Raw genomic sequence first — 19,976 nt, 5'->3', positions numbered from 1 at the left:
TTTGGAAGATGTTCAAAAATGTGTCGGACGGCCACTCGGAAGCACTCGGCTCCTTTCGGAAAAGATCGGAGACACATCGTTCCTTCACTGGTTCGAGCCCCGAGCACAGCCTATGTTTGGGAAAGAGTCAGAAAACGAGTTAAGGGGGATATTCGGGTAGAAAAACAATTGAAAAATTATAATTTGAAAGCCACAACCGAATTGTGTCAATTTCTGTGGAAGAATTGATGCAACAGAAGTCTTAAACTTGCAATATGGGGCCAATTGAGGAAAATGGAAAAATAATTTGGAATTGTGGTATTATAGCAGTGGCGGTCCGTGCATTTTCTCATAGCGCCTTTAACGAATCAATCCAACCCTCAAAAACTATTTTATGGCTATAAAACCTCTACTGCAGCTACAGCTGCGACACATAAAAAAAAATCAATACATCAATGGACAAAAATGGGTTAAAATCCACTTCCTAGCAGCATTTAATGATTAAATACAAATACTGGAGCTTTTCAGACATGATGAACGTCAATGGCGTACCGGCAAACATTGGACTAAAATGGGGTAAAATCCACTTCCTAACAGCATTTATTGATTAAATACAAACACTGGAGCTTTTCAGATATCAGAACCGGGTCCGGAGGATGACTTTCCCCTGGAATTTCATACAATTGAAATATTATTTAGGAATATAGCCATATTTTACTCACCAAAAATCCTTTTTAACTGTAGTACACAATATCGATCCTCCTTTCTTCTTTCTTCCTTCTTTTCTATCGCCATCGAAGCTAATGCTGAAAGTCGAGCCTGTCCTGTCGTATTTCTGGCATAGTCCGTCTTGAAAATGGCTTTAAATCAACACAACAATATATTTGCTTGTGCAGCTCGCTCCAAATACAGTTTGGTAGCTTTGGCTAGTCCACTCTTTGACTAGTCAATCATAGTTGGTGAAAGCGATGACGTATCCCTACACCTGCGAGAAGGCATTGTGGTGTTGTCAACTTGAAATCTGGTTGGTTAAAGCAACAGTCTTATCGATGCTTGTTTAATGCAGCAGAGCCTGCAGAACTGATTGTGAAGGCCTTGAGGCAGATTTCTGACCCTGGCAACAAATAAAGGCTGAAACGTGATTGGTTAAATGCTTCAATATGAAAACACACATCTGGAAGCAGTGCAATCAAGTGATCTTGAGCACAAACACACAAACAAATAAGCAACCCAATTCATGAATTGTTGACAATTCTTTATTATCTTCAATAAAAACATAAACACAGACATACTGGTAAAGATTTTTTTTAAAAGATGAAATATCCCCTTCCATATATGCGTAAATATGTCTTGACAAGATATTGAGCTATCCTGTAATAACTAAATGACTTTTCTAAAACTAGTTGATGAAAGTAATTTATGAAAATTAATAAAATTGGGACATTTAACCCCATTCTTCCCTCTATCAGGAATTGTACTAAAAATTGGAAATGATGTACTAAAAATTGGAAAAATAAAAACATTTTATTCATAATAAAAACAAAAAAATATAAACAAAGTAAAGTAATTATAAAAATGACATCCAACAATTTTTTAAACATTTTTAAAGTAAAAAAACGGTTCTGACTGAAATTAACTTAAGTACAAAAGTAAAAATATTTTTTTCCTTTCAAAAATACACCAGGTTACATTTCATTATTTCTTTTTATTCTCTATTGATGGTCTACCAACTAATCCAGTACCGACCGGTTTGCCTCATAATAAAACAAGACAACATAACTTTTTTTCCGAATTAAACTCGTTAATTCGCAAAACAAAATCAATTGCGACTGCACTCGCTTCTAATATCGTAACAGTCTTGCGACAATAACAAAGGCGCACCACCATATTCCAAATGAAAACTTCAATTAAAACATGATCCATAATACCTTTTAATAAATAAATGTAGCCATACAGTATATTTTCTCTCCACAGAGAAAAAAACAGTCATTCATGCAAAACGGTCATTCTATTGCGGACAAACATCACAAAAAAATGAAAGGCAGTATTGTTAAATCCTTTCTTCGATGCGATTTTTTTTATTACCCCATATTTTCCCGTTTTGTTCCACATCCAAAATCATCCCTGAGCTAAAAAATGTCTTTGTTGACATCTTAGTTGTTCACCCATTATTCTGTGTCATAATAACTCAAATATATTCACTATTTCTGCCATGATTGTTCCTTAAAACCAGAAATAACTGCTAAAGTGAAGAAAAAAAAACGATACCAGATAGACAGACACTGACTTCTATGTTTGAATTCCTCAAGTATATTCACTATTTCCGCCATGATTCTTTCCTAAAACCAGAAATAACTGCAAAAGTGAAAAAAACCAATACCAGATAGACAGATACTGACTTCTGTGTTTGAATTCCTCAAATATATTCACTATTTCCGCCATGTTTCTTTCCTAAAACCAGAAATAACTGCAAAAGTGAAGAAAAAAAACAATACCAGATAGACAAACACTGACTTCTGTGTTTGAATTCCTCAAATATATTCACTATTTCCGCCATGTTTCTTTCCTAAAACCAGAAATAACTGCAAAAGTGAAGAAAAAAAACGATACCAGATAGACAGACACTGACTTCTGTGTTTGAATTCCTCAAATATATTCACCATTTCCACCATGATTCTGTCCTAAAACCAGAAATAACTGCAAAAGTGAAAAAAAAAACGATACCAGATAGACAGACACTGACTTCTATGTTTGAATTCCTCAAACATATTCACTATTTCCACCATGATTCTCTCCTAAAACCAGAAATAACTGCAAAAGTGAAGAAAAAAAACGATACCAGATAGACAGACACTGACTTCTATGTTTGAATTCCTCAAACATATTCACTATTTCCACCATGATTCTCTCCTAAAACCAGAAATAACTGCAAAAGTGAAGAAAAAAAACAATACCAGATTGACAGACACTGACTTCTGTGTTTGAATTCCTCAAATATATTCACCATTTCCGGCATGATTCTTTCCTAAAACCAGAAATAACTGCAAAAGTGAAAAAAACCCGATACCAGATAGACAGACACTGACTTCTGTGTTTGAATTCCTCAAATATATTCACTATTTCCACCATGATTCTTTCCTAAAACCAGAAATAACTGCAAAAGTGAAGAAAAAAAACATACCAGATAGACAAACACTGACTATTTTCTCCCAAATTTGTGGCATTCTAGATGGAGAATAAGTACAAGAGTACATTTGGTGACACAATCATTAGCATCCGGGCAGATAAAGCATATAAGATATTGATGACAACTGAATACGGACTCTTAAAACGAATATCTTCTCCGGGGAGGAACTAATAGGAGAGGATGAGGGCTTAATGGAACGTTTGACGGTGGTTAATGGAGACGAGAGGACACTCTGCTATGTACATTATCATCCCAGTGTATAAAAAAGGAAAGGCACACGAGCTCTTGTGGTGTTACAAACCCATCGGATCTTTTTATCGATTTGTAGAAGCATTTTTTTTTTCTTTTTAAACGTTTTGCCACACAAATATTTCCCTTCTTTTGCAACGACGCATTTAAGCATCACTAATTTCTCCCTAGCTTGTTCAATGGGAGGTGACAGGGGATAATGAAGGGGTCATTATTCCCATCCGGAACACTTTAAATAAGGCTTGTTTAAAAGGTACTTACTCTAAGCACACGGCAAAGGCGGGCGATTGTGGGTTGCGCTCTTTTTTTTTTTTTCATGTTATCCGATGACAGCCACAAGCAGGAGGCGGGGGATAACAATGACCTGTCAATCGAAGTCATTCGCCCCTTTCAGACGGCCTGGGAAAAACTGGGGTGTTAATGTAAAGGATAAAAAAAAGCAGATGAAATGAAAAGTATGATTAGAATTTTACATTTGTCGGTTTTAAAGGGACAGATAACTTGTGTGTATCATAGTCCACTTTGTGCCGCAGGACTCCAGAGAGGATGAATTCGGCCGTGACGATTGGGAGTGAAGCCGAAACGGCCCTGCGGCATAGCGGCCAGTCTTCCGGACAGGAAACGACCAAGGTGTAAGGCTGAGGAGGAAAGTAGACTTCAAATTTATGGGGGGAATCAGTGTACAGTGGTACCTCGATGTACGAGCACCCCAACATACGAGCATTTCGAGATACGAGTAAAATTTTAAGCAAATAATTATCTCTAGATACGAGACAAATTTCAAGATACGAGAAAGCCAGGTGGCCAAGACATGACAGGCTGTTTATCAATGTATTTTTTACCACATCTCTTTCGTGTATAACAGATATCAACGAGCACTGGGCGGAGCGTTGCATTTTTTTCCAGTGTTTTTTTTCCGTCACTCAGCGCAAATGCCGGAGCGATCGCTAATACGAGTAGTGTATATTACTTCTCGTTGGCTGCTCATAAGAACATCAGGGGCACTGGCTCGCAACTCCCTCTTTGTAATGTCTCTGGTCGCAACTACCTCTTTGTAATGTCTCTGCGAGCACTGGGCGGAGCGCTGCATTTTTTTTCAGTGTCCCCCTTAGCCTGTTAGCTCCCGTTGGCGGAGCGATCGCTCATTCAAGACTACTTCTCGTTGGCAAGTGGTCGTGCGTTATCCTACTGTGAGGTCATTTGTGTGCATCATTTTGGGAATATTTTGAAGGCAATACAACAGCAAACCCATTGATACTAAAAGTCAGGTTGGAGGCGGGGCAGACAGAGCCAACCCGGCCAGAAGAATGGTATAAAAATGTAAAACAAAATTAGAATTCAGTTTAGTGTAGTTAGATTAAATTTATTTTTGAATGTGTCTGCATCGTATTCCAAGTTCATTTAAATTTGTTTGTTATGTTACGAGCGCATTGCCGTGCAAAAAGCCCCCTCCCTCTAATTTTAGTTCTATTAAACACATTTTAGTAATATTAAACCACTAGTTATGTGTTACTTTGTTAATAGATGGCGATTAGAAGAAATAAAACATTTTTTTCCAATCCAATATCCTGTTTTTGGTGTTTTTTCAGAGGGTTGGAACGAATGAATTTGTTTTTTAGTTCATTTCAATGGGAAACGTTTGTTTGAGTTACGAGAATATCGACATACGAGCTCAGTCCCGGAACGAATTAAGCTCGTATCTCGAGGTACCACTGTACCATAAAGGTGGAGGAGTTTGTACCTTGTTTGTAGAAGGCATTTTGGGGGTGAATGTTGCTCCACAGCAGGAAATGATGTCTTTCATGTGGACAGGCTCGGGCTTCACTGATTTGGTAATGTGGATCTTGTAGCCCTGGAAGAGAGAATGCAATGTGAGATCAAATCATTCTAACATTCCTGCGCATAAAAGATCGATAAATTGTCGTTGTAAGTGCTTCTTTAGTCTTTGCTGCTTTTTTTTTTCATTTCAAGATTAGACAATCGTTTAGATGACTCAGCAGTGGAAGTGCATGGGCTCTGTTTACATCCTGCCTTAGCATGGCCTAATGTCTCAGCAGTAGCTAAACAGCCTGTGTCATCATAAATGCGCGTTAAATAAAGGTATAATTACATTTCATATTGGCCGAGTCAAAAAACCCTGAAACTGAAAGCAATATATGAATATTTACTGACGCCCTTAATTATAAGCTGTACACACCAAAATTTAAAAGGAAACTAAATTTGTAAAATTCCTTTCAAATTGGGATTTTTAAAATATAGTATATTAAAAAAAAGTATATATATATATATATATATATATATATATATATATATATATATATATATATATATATATATATATAACATAAGAGAAGCTGAAGAATGGCTGAATGTTAAGACCAACCGTATGCATACATGTACATCTATGTGTATGTATGTTTATCAGTAGTGTGCCGTCAGGGCCTTCAGGCCTTCTCTGCTGGCCTAAGAAATATGTGAATCACAGACTGATGTTAATTATATTTTGTCCATGAATACTTATGAAATAATTCCAAATTGTCTGTTAGCTTCCTTCCATTGCTTTCCCCCTGGTTGCACTGCTTCCAGATGTGTGTTTTCATATTGAAGCATTTAACCAATCACATGTCAGCCATTATTTGTTGCCAGGGTCAGAAATCTGCCTCAAGGCCTTCACAATCAGTTCTGCAGGCTCTGCTGCATTAAACAAGCGTCGATAAGACTGTTGCTTTAACCAATCAGATTTCAAGTTGGCAACACCACAATGCCTTGTCACAGGCGTAGGGATACGTCATCGCTTTCACCAACTATGATTGGTTAGTGATAGAGTGGACTAGTCAGAGCTACCAAACTGTATCTGGAGCGAGCTGCACAAGCAAATATATTGTTGTGTTGATTTAAAGCCAATTTCAAGATGGACTTTTCAAGAAAAAAAAGCTGGACATCATTAAGAAAGGTCGGACAACTCCAAAGCAAGCAAGCCTGTCACAACCGGGAAGGAACATTTTCAGCACTAAATCGAATAAAAACGTATGCCAGAAATACGACAGGACAGGCTCGACTTTCAGCATTAGCTTCGATGGCGATAGAAAAGAAGGAGGAAAGAAGGATGGATATTGTGTACAGTTAAAAAGGATTTTTGGTGAGTAAAATATGGCTATATTCCTACATAATATTTCAATTGTATGAGGTTATTATTGATGATTTTTTTAGGTGTCGCAGCTGTAGCTGCAGTAGAGGTTTTATAGCCATAAAATATTTTTTGAGGGTTGACTAAATTCCAATAGCTGAAGGCGTCACTAGGAAATTCACGGACCGCCACTAATATTTATATACATGTATGTATATATATTTCAGCAACATGATAATTTATTTATTTATATATTTATTTATGTGTATTTAATTATTTATTTATGTATTTATTTATTTGGTTATTTATGTATTACCTATCTATTTATGTCTAAAATGTATTTTCCTGCAGCTGCATTTTCACCCTCTTGCTACTGTGACAATGAAATTTCCCGAATACGGGATGAATAAAGTTATTCAATCCAATCAAATGTACAAACATGCTGCCAGTTGGATTAATGTTAGTTGATCTGAAAGCTAAAGTATTTTAGAGGTGTTAAGAGAATACCGGGCAACCCTGATGGAATTCCAAAAAACGCTACCGCTAGCTGTAATGTGGCTCAGTCATTAATGATATTAACCTGGCTGCCACGGGGGATGGGAGAAGAACAGAAACCCTCTCTGTAATAAATGCAATGAATAAGTTTAAGCACCTTTAAGAGAGGCTCTCTGCTGGCTAGCCTCAGAGTTTCCTGAAGACAGAAATTGAACTTCAGCTCCTGCTCTGGATCGTTCAACATGAAGGCTTCGGGAGGCAGGAATGTCCCAGCTTGAGCACTCTGTGGGGGAAGAAGGATCCACAATTGATCCAGGCACATGCAAAAATGTTCTAAAGTCGCTGAGCATTTGCCGGCTAACCTTGTGCAGCCATTGTGTGTTGACAATTGGGATTCCTTTGGCCACGGCGCACAAGAACTTGACAGTCCTCCGCACCATGTCAGTCACCAGACAGTTCATGTCTGCGGTGCCATTAGCCAAAACGCCTCCTAGTCGCGTCACTACTTTCTCCCCGGCTTGGTCCACCACCCCTGTGAAGAGCACCTGCGCAGGTAACAACCTGGGTTAGTAGTATAACCGACCTGTACTCAGGAAATTGGCAGCATAGCGATTTTTTGCAGAATAGCTCTACGTTATAGTAGCTAGCGTATGCTCAAACCTTGTAAGAATGGCTGGAATCTCGGGTTCGCCTCTTGTTGCTGATTGGGGTCTGAGGCTATAAAATATGGAGCATGAACACACGTAAGAATTCCTCATTAGATAGCCATTCATTCAGCTCTTAATCCAATAATGCATAAATGACGTTGGTGATGATTTAGGGGGTACCCGGACGTTTGGTTGACCGGACGCTTGGTCGACTGGACGCTTGGTCGACCGGACGCTTGGTCGACCGGACCCTTGGTCGACCGGACGCTTGGTCGACCGGACGTTTGGTTGAACGGACGTTTGGTCGCTGTCAAATTGACAGAGAGTTTACTGTTGATATTTTGATATTAGATATTTAGATATTAAACTCACTCTCTCTCATGATTATAATTTTTAGAGCTGGTTTCAACAGTAACAAACTGGCGACCAAACGTCCGTTCGACCAAACGCCCGTTCGACCAAACGTCCGTTCGACCAAACGTCCGTTCGACCAAACGTCCGTTCGACCAAACGTCCGTTCGACCAAACGCCCGTTCGACCAAACGCCCGTTCGACCAAACGCCCGTTCGACCAAACGTCCGTTCGACCAAACGTCCGTTCGACCAAACGTCCGTTCGACCAAACGTCCGTTCGACCAAACGTCCGGTCGACCAAACGTCCGGTCGACCAAACGTCCGGTCGACCAAACGACCGTTCGACCAAACGACCGTTCGACCAAACGCCCGTTCGACCAAACGCCCGTTCGACCAAACGTCCGTTCGACCAAACGTCCGGTCGACCAAACGTCCGGTCGACCAAACGTCCGGTCGACCAAACGACCGTTCGACCAAACGTCCGGGGACCAAACGTCTTTCGACAAAAAGTCAGAGTACCACCTTAACCACTATCCCCTAGTCCAAATGTGGAGCGCTCAACGTAGGAACCGTTTCGTGTGTTTAGAGACGAGCCCATTTAGTACTTGCACACGCCCAAATGTTAATGTTTGTGTTGTCGAGCGAGTTTTTGTTGTTTTATTTTCTTTAATAAAGAAAAATAAAAACTCCCATCTGTGAATTTCCTTTGTCTTCTTTTTAATAAAAAAAAATAATAAAACAATTTTATTCATTGGCTTTTATTTTAAAAACAATCGTTCGCGAGTCCGTCAACGAAATGTCCGGTCACGATTTAGGGTACTCTGGTGGGTTAGCAACAGCGAAGAAAAGATGACAGTCAGTGATTTAGATTAAATTGCATTTGCTGGGAAGGCTGAATCAGAATGGAGACAGACAAAAGCAGCACTCTAGATGACTAATGTTCCGTAATATCAACTATCAGCTCCTTAACATTCCATTTAGTGGCCACAACTGGGTAAGCCTGCACTTGAATCGGAGCCATTACCCAAGAGCTATGAGAAATGAGGACTATTAAAGGCTAATTATTTGTGCACTATGGATAGCAAACTTCTCACACAACCAGGCAATCTTTAACATCTGTATAACTGATGATTAACAAGATACAGTGGTACCTCGAGATACGAGCTTAATTTGTTCCGGGACTGAGCTCGTATGTCGATATTCTCGTAACTCGAACGAACGTTTCCCATTGAAATGAACTAAAAACAAATTAATTGGTTCCAACCCTCTGAAAAAACACCAAAAACACACTACGTATTGGATTGGAAAAAAAGGTTTTATTTCTTCTAATCGCCATCTATTAACAAAGTAACACATAACTAGTGGTTTAATATTACCAAAATGTGTTTAATAGTACTAAAATTATACGGATTACGAAGAGGGGGCGCATTTTGCATGGCAACACGCTTGTTTAATAACAAACAAATTTAAATAAACTTGGATTACGATGCAGATACAATTAAAAATAAGTTTAATCTAACCTTCCACTAAACTTAATTCTAATTACTAGCGATCCCTACGCCATTCACGCTGAGTGACGGAAAAAAAAACACTGAAAAAAATTAGATTAGTCCTTGCCCCACCCCACGTGGACTTCAAAAAGTGTTTCAAAACAAAGTCCTCATTAGTCTATCACTAATTTCATTGGTGCGACTGTTAAGTTCATCACTAGACCAAATGTTGCTGAGGAAAAAAAATGAACACAATTCCATCATGTACATGTAATGTATATAAAGGGTTACCTGAACACCTTCACCAGAACCCCCAACAGATGTCCCACTTTCAACCATGTTGTAAGGAAATTCCTTAGCATTCTTGTCCACCTGAACACAGGATGCTCTGGTTCTTCTCTTATCTTGGATCTTAGCTGGATTCTCATCTTTCACGTTGACCTCCAACATTCTCCTTCTTCCCTCCCTCTTATCTTCGGCTTCTACTTCGTTTCTACGCGCTACTGGTGCTTCCAAAACTTGACTTTTTCCTTTCCCCCTGATATTTCTCTTAGGCGGCGGTGGAGAGTCACTTATTGTGTTGTTTGCCAGATTTGACGATTGCTCAACATTTGCTTGCCTCTTCCCCCTGGTGGCCACCACTTGCTTTGATTCTGGCTTGTTGACAGCTTCATGAGAAACCTCAGTGGTGGATACCTCAGTCTTCCTACTCCTCTTCCCACCTGGCGTCGCCTTAGGACCAGGGTTTGGACTTAGTGTAGACTGGATGGAACTGGGCTCAGGCTCCTTTTTGCGTTCACTTACTCGTTGTCTGCTTCTACTTCCTCTCGAAGAGCTGCTGCAGGACATCTCTGAAGCCAGAGAGTTCGAGGAAGTGGATCTTGACAGTGAACCCAGGGGAGAATCCAGGCTCTTGTCCTGCTCTGATTTGTCTGGAAAACCAGAAGGATTAGCTGCCACCGTCCGCCTTCTGGTGGTACACGACGGTCCAGACCTGTTTGAAGTCTTGGTACTTTGACCGTACCCCTGACTCCGTTGGGTGCTTGATGTGGACACCTCGGAACTAACCGAATTGGAAGAGTTGGAGCGGGATCTGGTCCTCTTAGCAGGGGCATCGTCTAAAACTGCTGTGGACAGAGGTACGATGGTTGTTCTTTTTTCTCTTTGGCTTCTTCTTGGTAGCTGGGGTTTTGACAAATTGTTTTGTTGAGGCTCCATCTTGGCTCCATCAACTTTTTGTCGTTTAGCTTTCGTTTCTGGTCTCTCAAGTCTTTCTTCTTCATCTACTGTTTCTGATCGTGAAGTTTCTTCTGTTCTTTTACTCTCTGTAACTTCATGTTGTTGTTTCGGGTCCCTATTTTGGACTTCAAGAAGATTACCCTGCTGCCTTGTAGCCTGACTTTCGCTCTTAGCCGATCCTGTTTGTCCTCTGACTTTAGTGCCTCTTGTTTGTCGTTTGTCCAATGATTCCTCCTTTTCACTTAGTTGTGACAATGTTTTTGAGTGTGCAGTTTGGCTGGTTCTGATTTCAGATGGACTTTTTTCAGATTTTGGAGTTGACTTGTCACAGGTTGGTGACCGACTTTCAACTGCAGAAGTCTCCGAATTTTCCATCTCCCGTGACTTCATTTCTGTTTGAGAACCTACGAGCGATTGCGTCTCATCGTCAATTTGCAGCGGTCTGGCTTTTCTTTTCCTCGAGCTGCAGATCAGGATCTCGCTGTCATCTTCACACGAGTCCATGAGTTGAGTTGAAGCAGAAGACACTTGAGAACTCACAAGCGCTTGAGTCTGTTCTTTTTCATGACCGTGACCGGATCGATTTTCCTCATTGTTAGCCAGGGTTTGAACATTAGATTGAGTCTCTTCTTCCATCGATTGAATTGTAGTTCCTGGTTTTGGGGGATCTTTAACGCAGTCCTTTGAAGGATTTCTACAAGTCGAACTGTCTGATGGGGTTTCAAAAGTACTACAGAGGGACTGCGTGTCTTGGAGTTGTCTTGCTTTTCTTTTATTGCGCAAAATTGGAATGGAGTCTTCCTCGTCATCACTTTCATTTTGAATTGTAGCTAAAGGCTGAGTTGCAGCTATACTATACTTGGGTTGGATCTCCTTATCAAGCTGGACTTGACCTTCACGCAACACTGGAATTGGATCTTCACTGTCAGTTTCCTCATTTTCACTGTTAGCAATTGGCTGGGTTGCTGCTATACTCATAAAATGATTAGCAGCCAAACTTGTATTGGGTTGTAGCATGTCTTGAGTCAAATCCTCATCTGTAGATTCCTCATTTTCACTTGTCGGCAAAGGCTGTGTGGCAGCTATACTTAAAGATTTCTTACAAGCAGCCAAACCATGAGAAATCAAATTGGGTTGTACATTTTCTTCAAGCAAGACAGAACCATCATCATCACTTTCTTCAGTTTCACTCATAGCCATAGGCTGGGTTGCAGCTAAACTAATCAGCTGACGATTAGCAAAACCACGAGAGCTCGTATCGGATTGCATTTCTTTATCGAGTTGTATTTTTTTTTCCTCCAGGAGAGGGACTTGTTCTTGTTCTTTTCTCAAATCACTTTCTTTAGATATCTGGTTTTGTTGCAAAGAGGCAACAGAAGGACTCTGTGTAGTCAGGAGGTCAATTGCAGGATTTTTGGGCAAATCAAGAGGTTGGGTCTCTTCCTCTGTGTCTTCTTCAGATTCACCATAAGGCTCTGAAACATAGAGCTGTGTTTCTTGTAAAGCCAGAACAACGTGCCGATTCCTTTTCAAAATCCCAGGACTTCTTGAAGGCGATCTGAAGCCCTGGCTGGTCTCTTTGTTTAAATCGTTCCCGAGGGATGTTGTTTCTGCATTTGAGGTATTGGAAAATATTTGGGTTTCAGCCTCAGCCACCATTCCAAAGGCCTGGGTGCCCTCTCTTGGTAGAGCTTGAGCCTCACTTTGCAGGTTGCTGTTGTCAGATAATGCCAGCTGGAAAGATGCTCCTATAACAGGGAATTCTTCCAAGTCCTTGCCGGATATTTCGTGATCTAAGGCCCGACTGACATTATTGAGGCCACTCCCGATCTGCTCTTGGGTCTGAGGGACGAAGTACTGTGTATCAGCGACAACCATATCTTCTTCCTCTGGGCTGTCTAAACCTGAACACAATAGAGCAGATCCCACATTCCTGCTGAAACTGTCTTCAGAACTGCTAATAGGTAGAACAAAGTTAGCATGATTGCATGTCATGTTGTCAGTATCATAATAGTTGCCGGAGTTAAAAGTTTAATAGATAATAATAACAGCAAATTTGGCTATTTAACTACGCCAACTCTAGTGGCACGATGTAATGGTGCTTTTAATAAAATAAGAGTTTGAGATCTTACCTTTCCACAGACCTGGTGAAGAACTAAAGAAAGCTTGGGTATCCATTTCTTCCACGCCTCCTATCAAACACCCAATGCAAGGAGGAAATAAGAGTATTTATCATTCAAAAATAGATAAGTGTTCCTATAACATTTTTATCTATAAAAACAAACAAGAAATTAAAATGTAGGGTTAGACTAAAACAAATTCAAATATATCACCTACAAATATAGATTGGTTTTCTACCTGGTCACATTAGGGTAGCGGGAAATGCAGTGTACATTTTGTAATTATAGTTAGCCGATCAAAAGGCAACAAAAAATACATATAGAGTGGTACCTCTACATACGAACACCCCGACATACTAGCATTTCGAGATAAGAGTAAAATTTCGAGCAAATAATTATCTCTAGATACGAGAAAAATTTTGTGATGCGAGAAAGCCAGGTGGCCAAGACATGAGAGGGTGTTTATCATTGTAGCGCACAGTCTTTTTTGCCGCATCTCTTTCGTGTATAACAGATATCTACGAGCACTGGGCAGAGCGTTGCATTTTTTTCAGTGTTTTTTTCCGTCAAATGGCGTAGCGATCGATAATACGAGCAGTATAGTATATTACTTCTCGTTGGCTGCTCGTAAGAACATCTCCCCGCAACTCACTCGTGTAATGTCTCTGGTCGCAACTCCCCCTTTGTAATGTCTCTGCGAGGACTGGGCGGAGTGTTGCATTTTTCAGTATTTCCCCCCCACTTAGCCTGTTAGCTCCCGTTGGCGGAGCGATCGCTAATTCAAGACTACTTCTCGTTGGCTAGTGGTCGTGCGTTATCCTATTGTGAGGACATTAGTGTGCATCATTTTCGGAATATTTTGAAGGGAATACAAACTCAAACAACCCTCGATATTGACTGAAAGTCAGTGTGGAGGCGGGGCAAACAGAGCCAACCCGGCCGGGAGGAATGTATAAAAATGTAAAACAAAATTAGAATTAAGTTCAGTGTAAGGTTAGATTAAACTTATTTTTGAGTGTGTCTGCATCATAATCCAAGTTCATTTAAATGTGTTTATGTGATATTACGATTCACCGGTGCTAAAAGTCTCCCCCTGCACCAAATAATATGGTTATGCATTTTACTATGACAGTTACCTGAAAGCAGCACAGGGGTAGAGCAATTCTGTTGATGTGATTTTTTCATCCCTTCAAGATGTATTGGATTTTTTCCCTCTTCCACATCGGTATCACTGTCCTGATCAGTAGGGGGCACACTAGACTCGCAGTCCAATTGAGCAGCTGTAGCGGTGATACCATGAGCAACTGAAGAAGGTGTGGTGGCAACAGGTGAAAACTGAGAAGACTCTCTCATCGCATTGCTGTTATTTGATCCAGTAGTTGAATCCTTGAGATCCGGATGTGTAGAACAACTGGGGGACTGGTCTTCAACAGACCCTGACATGTCCTTAATCAAATCCATCTTGGAAGGTGTCTCATCCCCGGCGGTGCTGTCAGCCTCTTCGTCCACATCTGTGTCACTGTCTAGCTGGAAGTCACCCGGCAGCACTGGTGTTGCCATATCGGCTATTTTAGCACTGGGTGACATGTCACGGACTTCGTGGCCCGCCTTGGGCTGTAAAGATGTGGACGCGCCGCCCGTCACTGCGTCGTCTTTGTCATCCACATCCGTATCACTGTCCATGTGAAAGCACGCAGCTTTTGGCTTCTGGTCTAGCGCTGGTTCCGCCTCGCCACCGTCCTCCTCCACGTCAGTGTCGCTGTCCATGTTAAATTTAGAGACGGAGCCCGTGGACAGTTGTGACAGCTTGTCCTCTGAAAATCGAGCGGGGCTTTTCAGCTGTTCGGGTGCAATGTGCTTACTTTCCTTGAGCGTGGCCTTTTCCAATGTCTGATCATTTTGCACGGAGCCATCCTCGTCACTGTCGTCGACCATAGTGAGCGTGTGTTTTTTCTGCTGTCCGCCAACATCCATGGTCGACTTCTCTGGGCTGAAGCTGACACGTCCGTGAGGCTTTTTTCTAGTAGACGAGGATGGGATGGCAGGACTTTCATCCTCACAGTAGGGACTATGGAGAGTAAACAATTAGCTTTTAACTTTTTGAAACAATAGGACAATGATTGTATTTTTGTAGCTATTCATTCACCCCCAATTACATTTGTCCTGTATTCCTAACTAGCAAATCACAGGACATTTAGATGGCGCCGTTCACACGGCAGCCAGTGGCAGTAGCTCTGTACACTCTTATGTCAGCCCTTCTATCTTTTTTTTTAATTACATTTTAATATTTCTTAATACATTCCTTTTTACTTTACTTTGTACTTTATACTTTAATGTTTTACAACTTTCCTTGTTCTGTTAGCCTGGCTTCTTTCGGCTACTTCTTTTTTGGAACCATTCAGCCATGCCTACGCTGTCATACACATGGGACTAGTTGTTACAATATGCAGCAGAAGGAGCAACACCTCAATGCTGCTGGAAGGTTGGAGCTGGACAAAAGTGCCGGGAGAAGAAGCAACGCGTCTGACCAACCATTCCATCGTGGGATAAGATGGAAGAGCTGTCGGCGCTTACCAGGCCGGAAATGGAGTCGAGGGGTTCTACACTGCTACTGTTGTCTTCAGCTCCTGTGCGGATAGAGTGACTCTGCATATTCTCTACCTCGGTCATAGTCTGCAGAAATTCCCCATCTTGTGGAAGACTTCCTGTGTGTGGTTCCAGTTTTTGTCCAACTTTACGTCTTTTGAGTCTGTATCGGTTTTTGCTACCGCAACCAAAATGGCGCCGTTCAAGTGGCAGCCGGTGGCGGTAGCTCCGTCCACTCTGGCTCATTTTGTGTTTTTGCTGCTTTTCTGTCTTAATGATTTGATTTGGTGATTCTTAATGATCCCATTTACTTTGATTTGCTTTGTACTTTGTGCTTTTGCTTCGTTGTTCTGCGGCCTTTGCAACTGTACTGTCTAACTTATAACTATGCCTTTTCTTGCTACTGTCACAATGAAATTTCCCGAATACGGGATGAATAAAGTTATCCAATCCAATCCACATAAAAAGAGTCTGCATTCACGCCAATGGATAGTTTGGGGTTTTTAAATGAACCTAAGAGGCATGTTTAAGCAATGTTTCTGATGACAAATTACTGACATTTAGGCATGGTATGATAGCTATTTGCAAAAGTATCACTGTGGTATAGTACCGAAATTAAAATGTTCTATAATGCACAAAAATGATATCTTAAAAAATTGGGATTTAAAAAAAAATGAAGTCAAATAAGAAGTTAAAATTCATGACTAGATATGAACGACATGGCAAGGCAAGGGTACTGATTTTCAACCTAGTTTTCAAGTAGCCAACAGTATTTCAGGCTTTAGTATGCAGACTACAAAAAATAGATAATTAACGGCATGACAAGTTTCTGCAGTATCTGATATCAAGATTTTAAAAAAAGTAAAACATACCTTTCAGGGACTATTTTGTTTGCCGGACTCAAAAATGTTGAACAGATTTGACTGGATTGATGGGTTTCAGACTCTGATCCTGTAAAACATCCATCGAAATGTTAACGAGACAATTTATCTTTCATGCCATTGTTATACGAGTCTTTTATATTTTTGTATATGGTTGATATTCAAATTCACAGCTGTGCACCTTTAATGTTATTAAATTGCTGTATGAAATTAATTGCTGCACAGTTCTGAAGTCTACTGGGAGTACTGTACAGTGGTACCTCGAGATACGAGCTTAATTCGTTCCGGGACTGAGCTCATATGTCGATCTACTCGTAACTCGAACGAACGTTTCCTATTGAAATGAACTAAAAACTAATTAATTCGTTCCAACCCTCTGAAAAAACATCAAAAACAGGATATTGGATTGGATAAAAATGTTTTATTTCTTCTAATCGCCATCTATTAACATTGAGCGGGGGAGACTTTTTGCACCGGTGAATCGTAAAATAACATAAACAAATTTAAATGAACTTGGATTACGATGCAGACACACTCAAAAACAAGTTTAATCTAACCTTACACTAAACTTAATTCTAATTTTGTTTTACATTTTTATACAATTCTCCCGGACGGGTTGGCTCTGTTTTCCCCGCCTCCAACCTAACTTTTAGTATCGATGGGCTGTTTGCTGTTGTATTCCCTTCAAAATATTCCGAAAATGATGCACACAAATGTCCTCACAATAGGATAACGCACGACCACTTGCCAACGAGAAGTAGTCTTGAATTAGCAATCACACCGCTAATGGAGCTAAAATCTAAGGGGGGGAAAAACACTGAAAAAAATGCAACGCTCCGCCCAGTGCTCGCAGAGACATTACAAAGAGGTAGTTGCGACCAGAGATATTACACGTGGAGTTGCGAGGGAGAGAGCCAGTGCCCCTGATGATCTTATGAGCAGCCAACGAGAAGTAATATATACTACTCGTATTAGCGATCGCTCCGGCATTCGCACTGAGTGACGGAAAAAAAACACTGAAAAAAATGCAACGCTCCGCCCAGTGCTCGTAGATATCTGTTATACACGAAAGAGATGCAGCAAAAAAGTGCACTAAAATGATAAACAGCCTCTCATGTCTTGGTCACCTGGCTTTCTCGCATCTCAAAAATTGTCTCGTATCTAGAGATAATTATTTACTCTAAATTTTACTCGTATCTCGAAATGCTCGTATGTCGGGGTGTTCATACGTCGAGGTACCACTGTAGAATGAAACCATGAACATACCTAGAAGCTGGCGCTTGACTTCTCCGTGCCCTGACTCCTCACTTTCAGAGTCAGAATCAGATTCTGGGACCAAAGTCCCTAGGGTCTGGACTGGAGTGGTTTCCAAGGACACACAGCTGTTTTGTAAAAGCTTCTTTGCCACGCCCACAGATGAAACCGTAGTTGAGGCCTGTGAGTCTCTGCTGGCGCTCGCCTTAACACATTCTGTCTTTTCCACTGGAACACTGACACGAGCCTCAGACGTTCTGTCTTCGCGTGTGATCTTGACGTACTGACACGGGACGTCGGCCATCACGAGGTGGTCCCCCTCGCTCAGTGCGTAACGGACATTTGGGGTCAGCTTAAGGCGGCCTTTGCGGGTGCCGTTCATGCTACCCAAGTCCCAAACCAAAGCCTCCATATCCACTCCTTTGCGCGATCCTCGTCGCCGGTGTACGGAGATGGAGATGGTGGCGTGCTGTTTGGAAATGGAGGGTGCCAGCAGGGGAAGCGTGCAGATGGAAACGTCACGACCAAGTATGTTATCCCCCATAAAAAGAGGAAATTCTGTGTAGACAGGAAGAGCATTAAGAGTCTAACATTCACATAAATGGGGATTTTATGTTTTTTTAATTGGGGAACAAAAGTGCTAGTGTACTTGTTCTTGGATTTAGAGTACTTACAACACAATAGTCTGTGGATACTGAATTTAGCATTTGTTACCTCCAATTTCTGTAAAGATAGGTTCATATGGCTATGTCTCCGTGTGCGGTCGATTGGTCGCCGGTCTTTTGGTCGCCCCGACCGCGACGGGCGACCAAAAGACCGGCGACCAAAAGACCGGCGACCAAAAGACGACGACCAAAAGACCGGCGACCAAAAGACGACGACCAAAAGACGGCGACAAAACAAGGTAAAACAACACGGTCTACGCATCAATAAAAGCCAACAATGGCCATGAGCAGTTTCGCTGAGCCGACATGTGAGTGTATAAGAGTTTGTATGTACATGCGTTGTCCCTTTAAGAAGCGACATCAGTCAGGGTCTTAACAAGTTCTCCAACAAAAAACAATATAAGTCCGGGAAATTTGGACCTTTTCTTTAGCCTAATAATTACTAGGGCATTAAGTATGACTAAATAGTAATTCGCAGTTTGTATTTAGGGAATTTGAGCAACGATTTAAATGGTAATTAGCACTTACCTTCCGGGCGACCAAAAGACCGGCGACCAATCGACCGTGTACCCTATGTTTCTTACCTCTTTCAGGAACGTGGTCATTTTTGAAGATGCACAGTTTGGCTACAGGTTCCTTCGCCTCTTTCGGCTTCTCTTCTTCATTTGTTTCCTCATCTGACTCTAAGAAGGAGTCGTTAATGGCTTGTGTGGCTTCCATTCCTTGCCAAAAACTAAAATTATGCCATTCGCATAAAAAAAACCCTCAAATCTGCCTCTTAGCACATGACATCAAAGCACGAGTCCGTTAGCATACCTAACTCTGCCTCTTAGTTCGTTTAATAACGCGAAGAAAGTACTACAAAATTGGAGATCGAGGTTGAAACGTTAACATGCACGATGAAATGTTTACATTGTAGAATTGTTACGTTAATGTGAACGTGTTTTCATTGCGTCATATATAAACGTATCCGAGGCGTTTAAGCACCATCGTTGCTACTACTATCAGATACTTTTATATTTAAACATAAATCTGACACTCCAACTTAAGATGTAATTTCGGGAAAATAAATGTACCTCGTACGCCTCACTCCAGTCAATGGAGAGATAAACAATACATGTCGCTTTTCCGGGTTACGTAGAGTCACACCCACTAAAATGTATCAAAAACTACTGCGATTGGTCAGAATGGCAGGGATTCTACATATACTCAACACCTATTGGCCGTTTTTCACTTCATGTTCTCTGATTGGATCATCGTCACGAATCAGACAGGAAATGTTTCGCGCCGTACTTTTCTTAAAGTGAACGGATTTCGTTTCAATTGTATAAAAAAAAAATCTAAATACGTAAATAATATAAAGATAAATAATAAGCATTGCTTATTTGTTTTATACATTTATTTAAAATATTCTTTAAAAATTAGCCTATTTTTGCTGTCTGCATTAGCATGAGCAAAAAGTACTCACATTACAAGACAAAAAGAATGCTAACTATACCTCCCTTGTATTTTCATGTATTTATTGAAAAACAAAGTATTCCTTATGCCTCTTATACCAGTGATCAGTTTGCCTGCAGTTTAAACCGTATTACTGCTGTCAAAGCATAAAGTAGCAGATATTATTATGTGGCTTAATACTTATTTTCCTGGTTCGTTGCCACTGGAAACTGTGCCTGTGAACTGAAACCTGTTTTTCTCCCTCGT

The 19,976-nt window shown here is 40.9% G+C and overlaps 1 protein-coding gene across 2 annotated transcripts; it reads right to left on the bottom strand.

Annotated features, from left to right (window-relative positions):
* Window positions 1-1,301: 1,301 nt before the first annotated feature.
* Window positions 1,302-19,409, bottom strand: mdc1 (mediator of DNA damage checkpoint 1). 2 transcript variants are annotated; one of them, XM_077598148.1, is made up of 12 exons: window positions 18,857-19,409; window positions 17,620-18,165; window positions 16,345-16,423; window positions 14,023-14,954; window positions 12,899-12,958; window positions 9,819-12,670; window positions 7,698-7,754; window positions 7,400-7,582; window positions 7,195-7,320; window positions 5,157-5,267; window positions 3,889-4,053; window positions 1,302-3,814 (listed from the first exon to the last, which is right to left on the bottom strand). In XM_077598148.1, the coding sequence occupies exons 1-12, from the start codon at window positions 18,990-18,992 to the stop codon at window positions 3,806-3,808; spliced, it is 5,256 nt and encodes a 1,751-aa protein (XP_077454274.1). In that variant the 5' UTR covers window positions 18,993-19,409; the 3' UTR covers window positions 1,302-3,805. The 2 variants fall into 2 exon arrangements, with proteins under 2 accessions (XP_077454274.1, XP_077454273.1); XM_077598147.1 differs by lacking the exon at window positions 1,302-3,814 and having other exon boundaries at window positions 3,824-4,053.
* Window positions 19,410-19,976: the final 567 nt, after the last annotated feature.

Source organism: Stigmatopora argus, chromosome 4 (assembly GCF_051989625.1).
Source record: "Stigmatopora argus isolate UIUO_Sarg chromosome 4, RoL_Sarg_1.0, whole genome shotgun sequence".
In the NCBI taxonomy this organism is placed as follows: domain Eukaryota; kingdom Metazoa; phylum Chordata; class Actinopteri; order Syngnathiformes; family Syngnathidae; genus Stigmatopora; species Stigmatopora argus.
Note: the sequence above shows the minus strand (reverse complement) of the source record. Positions and strands in the feature narration are given on the sequence as shown.

Excerpts from the sequence above, each read along its gene's own strand:
- mdc1 (XM_077598147.1), bottom strand. The coding sequence starts at position 18,992 with ATGGAAGCCACACAAGCCATTAACGACTCCTTCTTAGAGTCAGATGAG. Across the intron at positions 7,583-7,697 it reads ATTCCAGCCATTCTTACAAG|GTGCTCTTCACAGGGGTGGT; the intron begins GTTTGAGCATAC and ends TTACCTGCGCAG. Across the intron at positions 4,054-5,156 it reads AAATGCCTTCTACAAACAAG|CCTTACACCTTGGTCGTTTC; the intron begins GTACAAACTCCT and ends TTTCCTCCTCAG.